The sequence below is a fragment of the Protopterus annectens genome, chromosome 4.part1 (assembly GCF_019279795.1).
Source record: "Protopterus annectens isolate FY-2018-M chromosome 4.part1, PAN1.0, whole genome shotgun sequence".
Classification (NCBI taxonomy): Eukaryota; Metazoa; Chordata; order Ceratodontiformes; family Protopteridae; genus Protopterus; species Protopterus annectens.
Window position 1 is genome coordinate 661879626 of NC_056734.1, and position 15279 is coordinate 661894904.

Sequence of the window (15279 nt, forward strand, 5' to 3'; positions counted from 1 at the left end):
TCAGTGAGCCAGTTGGTAACCCATCTTTTGACATAGGGATTTATACCCAGTTTAGTGAGAATGTCTATAATTCCAGAGTGGAGGATGGTGTCGAAAGCCTTGGCGAGATCTAGATAGTCTGTATGAACCACCTTACCCTCATCTACGGCTTTGTTGACTGCTTCAAAGAAGTCGATCAGGTTTAGGAGACATGATTTGCCTTTTACAAATCTGAACAATGTGGGGTTCAGAGTTTGGAGATTACCAGTGTCTTTGTTTATAAGTTCCATGATGATACATTCCATGGCCTTGCAGACCAGGCTCATCAGGCTAATGGGGAGGTAGTTCCTGGGGTCCGTGGTGGATCCCCCATTGTGGAGTGGGATAACCATCGCTGTATGCCATTCACTGGGCAGAAAGCCTGAGGTGAGGCTATGATTGAACATGGTACTTAGGTGAGGAGCCAGTTCATTCTGTAGTTTATGTAGAACACAGCCTGGGATGTTGTCCGGTCCCATGAATGCTGTGTTCTTGGCTTTGGAGAGTGTGTTTTTTACCTGTGCATCTGTGACTCCAGGAACTTTGCATTCATCTGGTATAGAGATGGGCCCTTTAGGGGGTGAGAGGGGGTTAAAGTTAGCACTGAGCCTAGCTGCCAGGATGTTGGCAATATCAGTTGGTTCTGTATATTTAGTGCCATTATGCTGTAACTCAGAGCAGATCTGAGTGTTGCCATTGAGATTCTTGATATAGCTACAGAATGGTTTGTGGTTGTCTTTAGAAACAGTGGTGATTTTGTTTTCGCAACTAGCTTTGGAGGATTTTATGAGGGATCTCAGATTCTTACTGAGGCTGACCAGGGAGTTCCTCCAATCATGGGATTTTACTCTTTTTTTGCAGCAGTTTCTTTCTTCTCTTGTAGAGTTTGTTTATGGCAGAAGACCACCAGATTGGCTTCCTTTATTTTGGAGGATAGCATCTTGGTTCTGTTAGGGATAGCATGATCCATGTGCTCGTTTAAGTGCTTATAAAGTGCATTTGTGTAGGATTCAGCTGTCGTACCTCTATTGTCCGTCTGCATGGGTGGTGTGATGCTTGCCACTTCTATCTTAAGAACTGTGAAGTTGGCTTTGGAGAAAGTTTTTACGGTGATTTCCGTAATGGGGGTGGGGGCGGGATGTGGATGTGTAGGGTGATTAGGTTGTGGTCTGATCTGACCAACAAGGAATTTGACCTCTGGTGTGGAACATCGGTTGCCCATGTTGGTAATGACCAGGTCTAGGATATTGCTGCCCCTGGTGGGGGTGTGGATAAGTTGATCCAAGGCATTGGAATTTATGAATTCCTGAAAACGTTGAGCAAAAGAGTTGGTACATGAGTAGTTTTCCCAGTTAATGGTGGGGTAGTTGAAATCACCCATTATTAGGGTGTTCGGTTGTACCCTAATATTTTCCAGTGTATCAAGAAATGAGGAGTGAGAATCCTGGGGTATGGTGGGGTGATCTGTAGCAAGCTACAATTTAGATTGTCGTCTTGCCCAGAGTTGGTTGCACTTGGATAATCTCGGATGCATTATGCTGAGCAACTAGCCTGGAGGTGTGGATATCCTTAATGAATATGGACATGCCTCCACCTTTAGTGTTTCGGTCCAGGGTAGGTGGTATGAATTATAGCCTAGTAATGCAGGGGTGCTCTCTGGAGCCTTGAACCAGGCCTCTGTCACTGCACAGATGTCTATGTTCTCCATTTTAAGGAATGCCTCGAGTGAATGCATTTTGAGGTTTAGACTTCTAGCATTGAGTAGTATTACCCTCAGATTTTGCTTGCTTGTACCATCTATGGTGGTGAATTTGTCATTTGAACCTTGCCTAAAAATGGCACTGTTAGAGGCAGTTGTAATGCTTTCCCTAATTATCAGCATTAGCAGCAGCACCCTTTTTCCATTTTCTACATGGGGTTGGGGTATCGTGTTAACTGTCGCCATCTCTCGATTCAATGCCACACTCCTGCCTTCTTCAACACTCATGCCTGACTGTCACAGATCTTTGTTCACAAAATCCATCCACCTCTTTGCTGAAAGTCCTTGTTTCCTCTTACCTTCTTCCTCTATTTCCCAAATCTTCTTCACCAGATTGTCTTCTGCTTTCCTGCACGTGTCTGAACTACCGTAATCTGTTCTCTGATCTTTTTTGCAATTAGAGCTACTTTGACTTGTGCTCTTATGTTATCATTTCTTCGTCTGTCCCACAGTGTGCATCATACCACCCTTCTCAGGCACTTAGCATCACCTCTAGCTTCATCTGCTCTGCCTTTATTGGCCAGGTTTCTGTGCCATACAGTAGTAGTACTGGTCACACCACTGTCCTGTACACCTTACTTTTCAGCTTTTTTGGCATTTTTCTGTCATAGACTACACCTGAGACTCTATGCCATTTGGCTGCAGCCCCTCTGATTCTAGCTTTGACCTCTTCGTTCAGACTTCCTTTCTCCTCAGCCACCCCTGTCAGATACTTAACACTATTTATCTGTTCCATTATCTTCCCTTCTATCTCAATTCTCAGTTTCTTCTGATTTCCCCATTTTTTCTGCTATTACCACTGTATTGTCTGTGCTTAGTTTCATCCCATTCATCCCCAAATGGTGGATCGTTATTTTTTGCTCTTTGAAGATAGTGACTGGCAGCTTGGTGAAAAATGTAAAGATTTCTCGGTCATTTGGATTTTAAAATCTTTGAGATCTGTTTGCAAAGAAAGAAGTGAAAAAAGATTTTTATAATTATAATACCACTTTTTTTTTTTAGTGTATTTTCTCTGAAACAGCCAGCAGATTCCTGCCAGGTTTATCCTACTTTTTACTGTTTGTGTCATTCCAAATATACAAAATCTTTTTTGCAAAATAGAAGAGAGGTGCAGACTGGTTTTCAGAGTCCTGAAATTTGTGTGTGTGTGTGTGTGTGTGTGTGTGTGTGTGTGTGTGTGTGTGTGTGTGTACATATGCGTACCTGTGTCTCTGTGTGTGTGTATATATATATATATATATATATATATATATATATATATATATATATATTTTTTTTTTAACATTTAAATAATAATACTAGATTTACCCACAGTTGGTGTGGTTTGATCACATGGGTGAAGCTAAGTTATCAAACAAAGCCAACTGTGAGTAAATCCACCATTATCAACACCCAATCATGGGTTATTGCTTTTATACAATGAGATTATTTAAAAAAGAAATTGTTTATCTTTCTTAAATAATGTCTTTGTATAACTGCAATGTAGTGTTCCTCCCAGTTCTTCCCCCTTTTCTGATGTACAGCGCATGTGTATGAGACTTATGTTCCCATACTTGCACAGTACATCAGTGTAGTGCAGGGAAACCAAGCAATGGAGAAGAAAGAATCTTCTTTGCTGGTTGTTTGTTTAAAAAAGAGGTTTTACATGGGACAGCCTAAATGCAAGGAAAATCAGGTACGTTTCTGATTTATTTTTGCAGAATGTACCCAATTTTTCTTCGTATTTTTCTGTCCTGTAAGTATATACTGATAGAAAAGTCTGGCCACTCAGTGGTACTTCAGCGGCTGGATTTTTTTCTGTTGGTATATGTTCAGTTTACAACAGGCACACTGGTAGGGCTTTCCAGTCACCGTTCACTTTTTTGAATAACAATCATCTGCTGTTATATAATTTTATTCCATCTGTGGCTCATCCCTATTCAGAAGCTGAGCAAAAAAAAAAAAAAAAAAAGTGCTTCTTAAAGCCAGCATTCTGAGTAAAAATTAATATTAGAAGTACTGAATGAGGAATGTTATACATACCCAGTCAGTTTTGGCCTACTTTAGGAATTTTTCTTTATGCGCTTTATATGTTACAGTCTGCAGTTATTTCTAGATAGGCTTCTCATCATTATAGGTAGGCATCCTTAGAAGTGATGGGACTTGTTAGTTTGCATATTAAGTTCTCCATTTATAATTGATTGCTGAAAGTGCTGATGTAATAAAATAATTTTACTTATTCTTTCAGTGCCTGGAAAACCCCAATACAGTAACATTGCCAGAAACCCTGCTGTTCGTTTCAACTCTTGATGGAAGTTTGCATGCTGTCAGCAAAAGAACAGGTGCTATCAAGTGGACCTTAAAGGAGGGTAAGTACCTGTAATGGAAATATAAGGTATCTCACTCCTCACGATTATATTTTCTGGCCGATATCCTTCATGGTTATGAATTACTGATGCGCACTGTTTGTAACTATGTAAATAGTCTTTTAAATTGTATTTATCCGCAAATGTATTGTCATTTCCCCTGTAATAATGCTATTTCTGTATTCGTCCTGCACTGTGTATGTATTTTTGTAGTTTGGATTCTTTCTTCACAGGCCTCCATTGAGTAAGGGTTTTTGCTCAGCTGGACAATTTTGGTAAATAAATGGCAATAATTGATGTACAAAGAACTGTTTGGTTGCAGTAGTAAGTGACTGAGCAGAAGCGCTAGTAATAATGGGCCCTTAAGTTTCCTTTTCCAGAATACAGAGGTCCAAGTTTGATGTAAATCTTTCAGTCATGGAAGCATATGTGTGGGTTGTTTGTAATGAAAAGTTGCCTGTGCAAAAATTTGGTAAGTTCAGTGATAAAATGTTTAACTTCCTGAGTCACTTAATACTACAAAAAAGAACTACTTTCTCAGAGCTACAGTTAATTAAAAATTAAAGACTGATAGTTGGTTTGCAGTCAGAAAGATAATTGTGATGAATTGGGTAAAAGCTAATATTTTTAAAAGATGTATATTTATTGAACACATTTTTATGCTAAATTAAGTCTGTACAAATAGAGTACCTACTAGAAAGGATAAACTGTAAAGGTTAGGCAAGTTCATGTTTGCATGATTTTCTTGGGGCAGCATGTGTCTTTCTGTTTACCTTTTTGAACTGAATGAGAGCTGTCACCTGTATAGGTTTCATGTGAAATGCAACTCTAACTTCATTTCTCACTTAGTGTTAGTTAAAAAGTTGTAGTAATCACTAGTTGCAGGTAGAAGAGTAGTGTATATTGGTTCACGTTTGCTGAGCTAATGGTTCATTTCTTTTTAGCACAAGTAGCTGAATCATTTGTAGCTGACTTTTAGGAGAGCTTTAAAGACAAGAAACGTATTAACCTGTGGTGTCCCTATAGGGGATGCTGTTATTTTTTTGCTCTAGTGTGTTATGCTGGGCTCTTGGGAATTGTATTCCTTAGGGACTCTGCAGTCCACAAAAATAGCTGTCTGGTAAACAAAAGATTATACAGTGTATAAAATAAAATTCTCTGCCTGCCATAGTAAATGTTTGAGTCTGCTTTTGTCAGGATTGTATGTAGCTAGCTCAGATGAACATGCAAAACCTTATGTAAAATGTTTACAAAACTGAGGGGTGCATAATAAACTGAGTAAAATGGTGTTTGCACATTATTTGGATTGAATTGTCAGTCTCTGTGATGCAGTTGTGAAATACACTTTGTCATTTGTATCAGAATTATGTGTTGGTGTTTATATCCTTATAAATGTTGCGCTCATCTTGTCTCGATATAATAGATAAGTCTTCGTGGGTTCTTTTCAAGCAGCTTTATTATGTACAAACACATTACAATTTTAGCTATTGACTTTAATTTTGGTAACTTATATACAAACTACATTCATTCTCACGTGCTTACTCTCTGGCTTCACATGCAGCTTGGCACTAGGTACAACACGTGCCCATTATTTATATGCGCACATTCATCACTCGCTATGCTTCTTAAAGACACATGCACACTGTGCGACACAGAGGATGTAGATTAACATGCAGGTGGTACAAATAGCTTTTTTTTTTCTCATGCATTATACAAAACTATGTACGTGTATGCAGTTATGTCAAAGTCGCCATACATCTCACACTTGGTCTGGACGTGCTATCAAATCGTGTGATGCAAAACTGGGATTCAGGCTTAGCAACTGGACCTATTTCTGTAGAGTGTTTGACCTTCGGAGTGCCGTAACATTCTTAGGAGTGGAATAATTTGGCACAACATGTTCTGGAACAGGAACAATGTCTGAGTGATTCTGAGACTTTGCTGTGATAACAATTCTGGTACAGGAAGGAGATGCCTGCGATTCCTCCTGTACTCCACACCCTCTGATTCTACAAAGTAGGATCTCTGCTCGGTACAAACACCTGTTTACCTGACCAATCCAGTCAAAACCTTTCACCTTTTATATCCTCACTGTCTCTCCTTTCAATGGATGAAGAAATTTGCTCGATTTGTGTTAACGGGACTTCTGGATAGAAAGCTTCTTGAGCAACTGGCTCTGATGGTTCTGTTTTTAGCTTTAGGCCTCAAACTGGAACTAATAGGCAATGTTGTTCTGGTTTGCCTGGATAGAAGTCTCTGAGTAGGCGAGCCAAGTATATCATCATGGGTATGTTTCTGAGATTAAATAGATTCAAAAAGATGTTGGTCTTGTCACGCTTTCACCTTTGAAATAATTGCTTTGCACTCTGCACTGCACATTCAGCTAGTCTGTTTGATTGTGGATATTCTGGACTAGTAACATGTACAAAGTCCCATTCTCTTGCCAAGTTCTGAAACAACTGACTAGTAAATTGAGTACCATTGTCAGAAATAACTTTGTGTAGACTACCATGGACTGAGAAATGACATTTCAACCTGGTAATAACAGTAGTGGGCATTAGATTAGATTAGGCAGTAAGTCAATCTCAAACCAGTTGGAATAAGAGTCTACCAGTACTAATTAATGCTGATTGTTCCACTAGAATATGTCAGTGGCAACCATTGACCAAGGTAGTTCAAGAACTTGACTTGGCTTAAGTGGTTCTCTTTGCAAATGTCCTACTGAACAAGAAGAAAATAATTTAGCAATGTCTTTCACTAGTGAAGCCCAAAGTACTAGTTCTCTCACCCATTTTTTTTTTTTTTTAGTAGAGTCAGAACCTGGGTGACCATGATGCAAAATCTGGATATATTCATGTTGTAAGGAAGCAGGAACAATTATTTTAGGACCTTTGAAAATAATGCCGTCTTCCATCAACATCTCATCTCTGTAAGGAAAATACGTTTGCACTTCAGGTGGTACACTAGATTGCTTTGCTTTGACGGCCATCCAACAATAATGGTAGTGGTTGAGCTTCTTGCTTTGTCGGCCATCCAACATTAATGGTAGTGGTTGAGCTTCTGCAAAATTTGATCAGTCTTTGTATGATCTCTCAGCTTATCAAGTCTTGTGGTAGAAAAATTACTCACTGCCATTACGTCAAAGTCAGAATTCTCTATGTCAAGCTGTTCCGTTGTATTTCTAGGCGATCTGGATAAGGTATCGGCCAGGTAAAGAAGTTTGCCTTTTGTATAGACCATTTTGAAGTTGTACTTTTGCAATTTGAGCATCATTCTTTGTAATCTTGCTGGAGTAGAATGCATAGGCTTATTTAGAATGGTAACTAGAGGTTAGTGATCAGTTTTAGTTTAAATAGCTCGATCATAGATATCATGAAACTTTGAACATGCAAATACTATTGCCAAAAGTTGTTTCTCAGTTTGAGCATACTGCATCTCAGTTTGGGTAAGTGTTCTAGATGCATAGGCTACTGGCCTGCCTTCCTGAAGAAAAACTGCTCCAAGACCAAATTTTGAAGCATCACAGGAAAGAGTTGACTGGTTTATTGACGTAGTATTTTAATGTAGGTGGGGGGCAATTTTGTGCTTGAGGTCTTAAATGTCTTCTGGTGCTGTTCCAACCAAGACCATGTGACATTTTTGCATGTTAGCTCTCTTAAAGGTGCTGTCAACTCAGTGAAGTGTGGTATAACTTTGTCTAAATAGATGACCATGCCAAGAAAACGTTGTAGAGCTTGAATATTATCTGGTGCTGACATCTTAAGAATAGCTGCTTGCTTAGATGGGTCTGGTCTTAAGCCAATGCTGGTAAATAAATGACCTACATACATAACATTTGGCAGTCTGAATTTACACTTTTTAGAGGATTGAGCTTTAAGCTCACTTCATGTGCTCTGTTTCGAGCTCTTTTAAGGTTTCTGTCATGCTCTGATTCACAATTGCTTCCAACCAATAAATCATCTGCTTTTATGGCACAAGGATAACCTGAAATAATTTGCTCCATTGCATGCCGGAAGACTTCACTTGCAGACTTTATTCCAAATGGCATCCTCAAGAATCTATATCTGCCAGACAGGGTACCAAAAGTAGTCGGTAATGAGGATTTGCAATCAAGTATCACTTGCCAAAATGAACTTTTTGCATCTAAGACAAAAAAAAAACAGTGGCATTCGGTATTAGGGCTGCAAGCTCTTAGACTGTACACATTGGATGATGTGGTCTCCTTAATGTTTTGTTCAACTTTCTTGGGTCAATACATATTCTGATTTTGTCTAAGCCTTTTTTTTGGGGCTGCTACCATGGGCGACACCCACTCGGTTGGTTCTATAACTGGACAAATGAGACCTTGCTGCACCGTTTTATCCAGCTGAGCTTTGACGTTATCCTGCATAGCTATTGGAACTTTTCTTGTTGGTCTGACTACTGGACTGACCTCTAGGTCTAACTTCATAGAATACACAACTGGAAGTTTGCCCAACTTGTCATCGAAAACTTCTGCATACTCTGAGAAAATGGCTTCCAAAAAACTGGAACCAGGTTATGCGCTTATAGGTTCATAGGTAGGTACTAGGCTATTGGCCCTAGGGCCTATATAAGCCAAGCCAAAGGTACCCTGGCTTTTGCCACCCAAGAAAATTATTTTCCTGTGCCACTGTCGAGCAGAGCCACAGAAGTGATCCCCGGGGTGAATTTCCTATCTCCCATCCAATCATCAAGATTTTTCTTGAACAGTGCTAATGAGGAGCTTTGTTTGATATAGATAGGTAGTTTGTTCCAGAGTATGGGAAGTCTCTGGGACAGGAATCTATCCCTCCAGCGTCTTTTGTTTATTGTGGTGACGAGGTTTAGGTCCCTAGAGCATGTAGCTTGTAGGAATTGGGATTCCTTTAAGTGGAGCATGTCTAAAAGCTCTGGGTTTGACATAGCTTTGTGTGTTAGGCAGAGATCACCTCTGAGTAGGCGATATGCAACGGAGTAAAGCTGCAGTTTTTTTAGATGATCTGCATAGGGCATCTCTTTGAGGCCGGTAATCCTCTTTGTGAGGTATTTCTGTGGCCTTTCCAGTTGTTGTAGATGTTTTGTGAGGTACATACCAAAAGGGCATTGTACTCTATAATGGGTCTAATGAGTGACGAGTAGAGGGGAACAATGACTTCTTTTTTCCTGGATGAGAAACCTTTTGTGATGAGGTGTGCCACATAGAAGGATTTCCTGGCTACTGTGGCGATGTGATTGTCAAAGGAGAGACTACTGTCCACCTGTGTCCCAAGGTCTCTTATCCCACTTTCGGTGTTAAGTAGACTACCACCTATGTGGTAGTTCATGGGTACTGAGTTTTCACCAAAAGGAATGACAATGCACTTTTTGGCATTGAGCTTGAGGCCATGGCTTTGACACCTGGCATCTGTCTCAGCAAGGCCCTTTTGTAGGATGTCCACATCTTTTGGAGTTTTGATTATGGCTCCTAGTTTGCAGTCATCTGCGAACTTCATTAGCCAAAGACCTTCTGTGTTGGCCTGTACTTCAGAGAAGTAGATGCCAAACAGGAGAGGACCCAGGACTGAACCCTGCGGTACTCCACTTGTCACTGGTCTGAAGCTAGATTTGGAGTCTGCTACTTTCACAGTGTGGGTTCTGTCAGTGAGCCAGTTGGCAACCCATCTTGTGACATAAGGATTTATACCTAGTTTAGTGAGTTTATCTATAATTCCAGAGTGGGGGATGGTGTCAAAAGCCTTGGCGAGATCTAGATAGGCTGTGTGAACCACCTTACCCTCATCTCCGGCTTTGGTGACTGCTTCAAAGAAGTCTGTCAGGTTTAGGAGACATGATCTGCCTTTTACAAACCCAAACTGGGTGGGGTCCTGAGTTTGGAGATTACCAATGTCATTGTTTATAAGTTCCATGATGATACGCTCCATAGCCTTGCAGACTAGGCTCGTTAGGCTAATGGGGCGGTAGTTTCCGTGGTCTGTGGTGGCTCCCCCTTTGTGGAGTGGGATAACTGTCGCTGTGTGCCATTCAGTGGGCACATAGCCTGAGGTGAGGCTATGATTGAACATGGTACTTGGGTGGGGTGCCAGTTCGTTCTGTAGTTCGTGTAGAACACAACCTGGGATGTCGTCAGGTCCTATGGATGCTGTGTTCTTGGCTTTGGATAGTGTGTTTTTTACCTGTGCAGCCGTGATAAAAGGAACTTTGCATTCTTTTGGTATAGAGATGGGCCCTTTAGGGGATGACAGAGGAGTAAAGTTAGCACTGAACCTATCTGCCAGGATGTTGGCAATATCCGTTGGTTCTGTATATTTAGTGCCATTGTGCTGTAACTCAGAGCAGATCTGAGTGTTGCCATTGAGATTCTTGACATAGCTATAGAATGCTTTGTGGTTGTCTTTCGAGTCAGTGGCAATTTTGTTTTCATAACTAGCTTTGGAGGATTTTGAGGGATCTCAGCTTCTTACTGAAGCTGACCAGGGAGTTTCTCCAATCATGGGATTTTACTCTTTTTTGCAACAGTTTCTTTCTTCTGTTGTAGAGTTTGTTTATGGCAGGGGACCACCAGATTGGCTTCCTTTTTTTGGAGGATAGCATCTTGGTTCTGTTAGGGATTGCACGATCCATGCACTCATGTAAGTGCTTATAAAAGTGCATTTGTGTAGGATTCAGCAGTCATACCTCTATTGTCCGTCAGCATGGGTGTTGTAAAGTTTGCCACTTCTGTCTTAAGAAGCGTGAAGTTGGCTTTGGAGACATTTTTTACTGTGGTTTCCCTAATGGGGGGTGGGGGAGGGATGTGGATGTCTAGGGTGATTAGCTTATGGTCGGATCTGACCAGCAAGGAATTGACCTCTGGTGTGGAGCACCGGTTGCCCATGTTGGTAATAACCAGGTCTAGGATATTGCTGCCCCTGGTGGGGGTGTAGATAAGTTGATCCACAGCATTGGAATTTATGAATTCCAGAAAACGTTGAGCACAATAGTTGGTACATGAGTAGTTTTCCCAGTTAATGGTAGGGTAGTTGAAATTGCCCATTATTAGGGTGTTAGGTTGTACCCTAATATTTTCCAATGTATTAAGAAATGAGGAGTGGGAATCCTGGGGCATGGTGGGGGATCTGTTGCAAGCTACAATTTCAGTTGCGGTCTTGCCCTGAGTTAGTTGCACTTGAATAATCTCTGATGCATTATGCTGAGCAACTATCCTGGAGGTGTGAATATCCTTAATGAATATGGACACGCTTCCACCTTTAGTGTTTCGGTCCAGGTTAGGTAGCCGAAAGGTGTGATATGAATTATAGCCTGGTAATGCAGGGCTACTCTCTGGGGCCTTGAACCAGGTCTCTGTCACTGCACAGATGTTGATGTTCTCCATTTTAAGGAGTGCCTCAAAAGAGTGCATTTTGAGGTTTAGACTTCTAGCATTGAGTAGCAATACCCTCAGATTCTTCTTGCCTGTACCTGTTAGGTTGGTGAATCTGTCATTTGTACCTTGCCTAAAAAAGGCACTATAGGGGTGGCTAGAACCTTAGCCAGTATCCGGAATCCCAGGGGTGACAGGTGCAGGCCATCTCTGGCAAAGCATTGTGGCTTGTCGATCATGTCATCCCAGGCAGACAGATACTGAATCCCCTTAGAATGATACCAGAAGCTTAGCCAATTGTTGAAGTCAGTCATTTTGTCCTTGTACTGTGGTATCATTCTGGGTGATGGCAGGATGCTACTCAGGGCTAGGGTCATACCTGCCTGGGCTACAAGATCGGACAGCTCCTCCATGTCCCTTTTCATGTAGTCCAAGGAGGTACGTCTCAGGTCATTCACACCAACATGGACAATGACAGAGTCATATTTGTACTTGTGGAGTGACCTGAGTGCATGCGTTGTGGCGGATCCTGGCACCCGACAGGCAGCTGACAGTAACTTTCTCCTTGTTTAGCCTGATGAGTGGAACATCAGTGTGCCCAACTATAGAGTCACCTATGACTAGAGTGTTGGGTACATTGTTATGCCTTATGGGCTGTGGTTGAGTGGCACACTGAGTTTGTGGGCTGTGTGCTATTTGGGTTGTGTTGGGGGGTGGAGGTTGCTTGTGTTTCTGCTTTGGAGGTCCCTGTTGCTTGGGCAGGTTTTTACTGAGAGCCTCCGCGAATGTAGGTGTGCATTTTGTGTTTCTATGTGTGTGTTTTGGTGGTGTAGGTTTTGAGGGACTATGTGATGAGTGTGGTGTGGTGCAAGTGTTTACCTTCTCCTCTTGACTGTCTAGTCTAGTCTTGGGTGAAGAGAGCTTTGCTTCCAGTTTGGCTATATAAGTGCATCTCTCACAGGTTTATTCTTTGGTAAAATAAAGCAGATTCATTCTCAAACTATCTCTTAAGAACCAGTAAATGACTGCACAGGTCTTCTAACTACATAGAATAATAAGCTGTAACAGTTCTTAACCAAATAGCATGAAAGTACTACTGAGCCTTCTGTTTGAATTTCTTCACCTCAATAGGCAACAAGTTTCGCACTACTAGCCACATTGAGTAGCATATTAGTTCTCACCTTAGCAAATGTGTCAGCTGATGTAACATTACACTTTGAACCAGTGTCTTCTTTGAGCTCGGTGGATTTACCATTGAGCTGGACAGTACAAAACACTCTGTTCCTTGCCAATAAATTCACTGCGTTGACCCTTTCACCAATTACTGATATACCATCTACACAGAAAGCAGATTGCTGCAACTCCACTTAATCAGTTTTCTTTTTGAGTGACCCTTGTTTGTAACTGTGTGAGACTTAATTTGCAAAACCTTTGAAAATGGTTCCATGTTTTACACTTGTGGCATTGCTGACCAAATGCTGAGCATTTTTATCTTAGACTCATGATTTGCACCACAATTGCAACAGTTGACAATAAAGCTAGATTTGGGTTTTGCTGACTCATGCTTGTATTGTACTGAGCATGCTGCTTTTAGAACTTGTTGGAAAATTACATGGTTTCCCTGGTGAACCAGCAGGGGCTGTGGCTGCCATGTGTTTAGGCCTGGTTCTGTTTGCCACGTGTTGCATGCTATCTACATTTGCTCTGGAGCCTGCTGAAATCGTTTTCTTGTCACTTGCAAACATACTTGTGCATCTTTCTGTAACTTCATGAATTTGACAAATCTCAATGGCTTTACTCAACATGAAACCACTGTTACAAAGCCAAATCTTTCGCGCTGCAGCAGTATTAATACCACACACAAGCCTGCCCTTTATCAACTCATCTTTTAAGTCACCAAACCGACACACACCTTGTTCCTCAGGTCAGTAATACAAGCTTCAAAAGTTTCCTCTGGTTACTGATCTATTGTGTAAAACAAATGCCTCTCTAATGTACTATCTGTCTAGGGGTTGCACATTTCTCTTAATTTGTGCTTCAAAAACTCAGGCTCTGCCCTTGATTCAGCCTGTACAACAATATGACGATTGAATATGATGATTGAAGTCCATCTTCCATATTAACATATACCAGTGAAGGATTTTCACAAATACTGTATGCACGAATACACACACACACACACACATACATACACATATGCCGGAAATTTATGCCAATACTTGTAACTTTGCCCAGTGGCACAACAAGCCTCTGAATGACTGCATTTTGCAAAATAAGTTTCTTGGGCACTTTAACACTCTCGAAATTGTTGTACAGCAAAAGTAATTTATCATTTTAAGAAACATATCAAATAACTGAACTGTGTGAATGAACTGGGCAGAAGAAGCTCAGAGTAAGAAACATTTTGAAGTAACTGCACTTTCTGAACAGACAGTACATGGCAGACTGAAACTTACCCAAAATGATGGTACTTTTCTGGATAACTCTTTACAGTGCAAGGAACACTCTGTAATTACGACACTTTGCAAATAGACACACCCAGCACAAGAAACTTTTCAAAATGGCTGTACTTTGAACTTTACGAAGTAGTTGCACATTGCACACAAAAACTCTTCCGAACAAATGCACAGTATTCACACACTGTAAACACTTTTACACACTTTGAGTAGCTCTAGATGTTCTTCGTGTTTCACTGTTGCAGTTATCACCTGTGGCTTATCCCTGCTGTGTTAGCCCTCGGCCGGCCCGAATACCAGAGTCATTGTTTTTCTGCGTCAGCTGCTGTCACCTGTAGTCTGACATCAGGTTGTCAGTGCTATAAAACAAGGCAGCCGACGCCATTACACCAGTCTTTCTTGCCGTGGAGCCCGTAGCAGAAGCAGTTTGCAAGTGTGCTAGTCTGTCACTACCAGAGTTTGAATTACAGCTGCTTCATACAGTACAAAGTCATAGTTATGCCAAAACACAGCACTTTACTAAAAAAACATGCAGTCACTTTGCTTTATTTATGCTTAATGTGCCCTTTTATACCCTTGTGATATTCGTTTTGCTCATTGGAGATCTCGTTTCATGCCCATTGTACTTTTTTGTGCTCGTTTTACTCTAAACATGCCTGTTTTGCTTTAAACACATTCGTTTAGCTTTACACATACTCAATTTGTTTTAAACATATTCGTTTTACGTTAAATATACTCATTGTGATTTAATATCTTAATCTTAAACATTTTGCTTAATTAATAAAACTTTGTGCCTCTCGCTTGTTTAATAATCTGGTTTGAGCCCTTGTAATTCTCCATTTTACCTTTTTTATAAAGTAAACTATTCATGTAAGTTTTCCTTGCCTTTGGTTCTTTTCTGGTTCTTTTTTGTGCTAGTTTTTCTTTACCTTCACTATTATGTCTGCACCTCATGGCTCCAAATATAAATCTCTGGAACCCCGGTTCTGACACCATCTCACTAGTCTTGTCCTGATATAATAGACAAGTCTTCGTGGGTTCTGTTCAAGCAGTTTTATTATGTACAAACATGTTACGATTGTAGTTATTAACTTTAACATAGGTAACTTGTATACAAACTAACTACATTCATTTTCGCTACATTCATTTTTGCATGCTTACTCTCTGGCTGCACTTTCAAAATGGCACTAGGTACCACACGTGTCTGTTATTTATATGTGCACGTTCATCACTTGCTATGCTTCTTAAAGACACATGCACACTGCTCTACAAATATAATCTTTATTTTACAGTATTGCTCACACCTTGTTCATCTGAGTATTTTCTTCGTGTTTGATGGAA

At 40.7% G+C, this 15279-nt stretch overlaps 1 protein-coding gene across 1 annotated transcript in view; it reads left to right on the plus strand.

The window, feature by feature from the left end:
* Positions 1 to 15279, plus strand: part of ERN1 (endoplasmic reticulum to nucleus signaling 1) — a 1214209-nt gene that overhangs the window by 306140 nt on the left and 892790 nt on the right. Inside the window, exon 2 of the mRNA XM_044070452.1 lies at positions 4005 to 4125. Within this exon, the coding sequence (XP_043926387.1) occupies positions 4005 to 4125 (121 nt within the window). The remainder of the gene's footprint in view (positions 1 to 4004; positions 4126 to 15279) is intronic.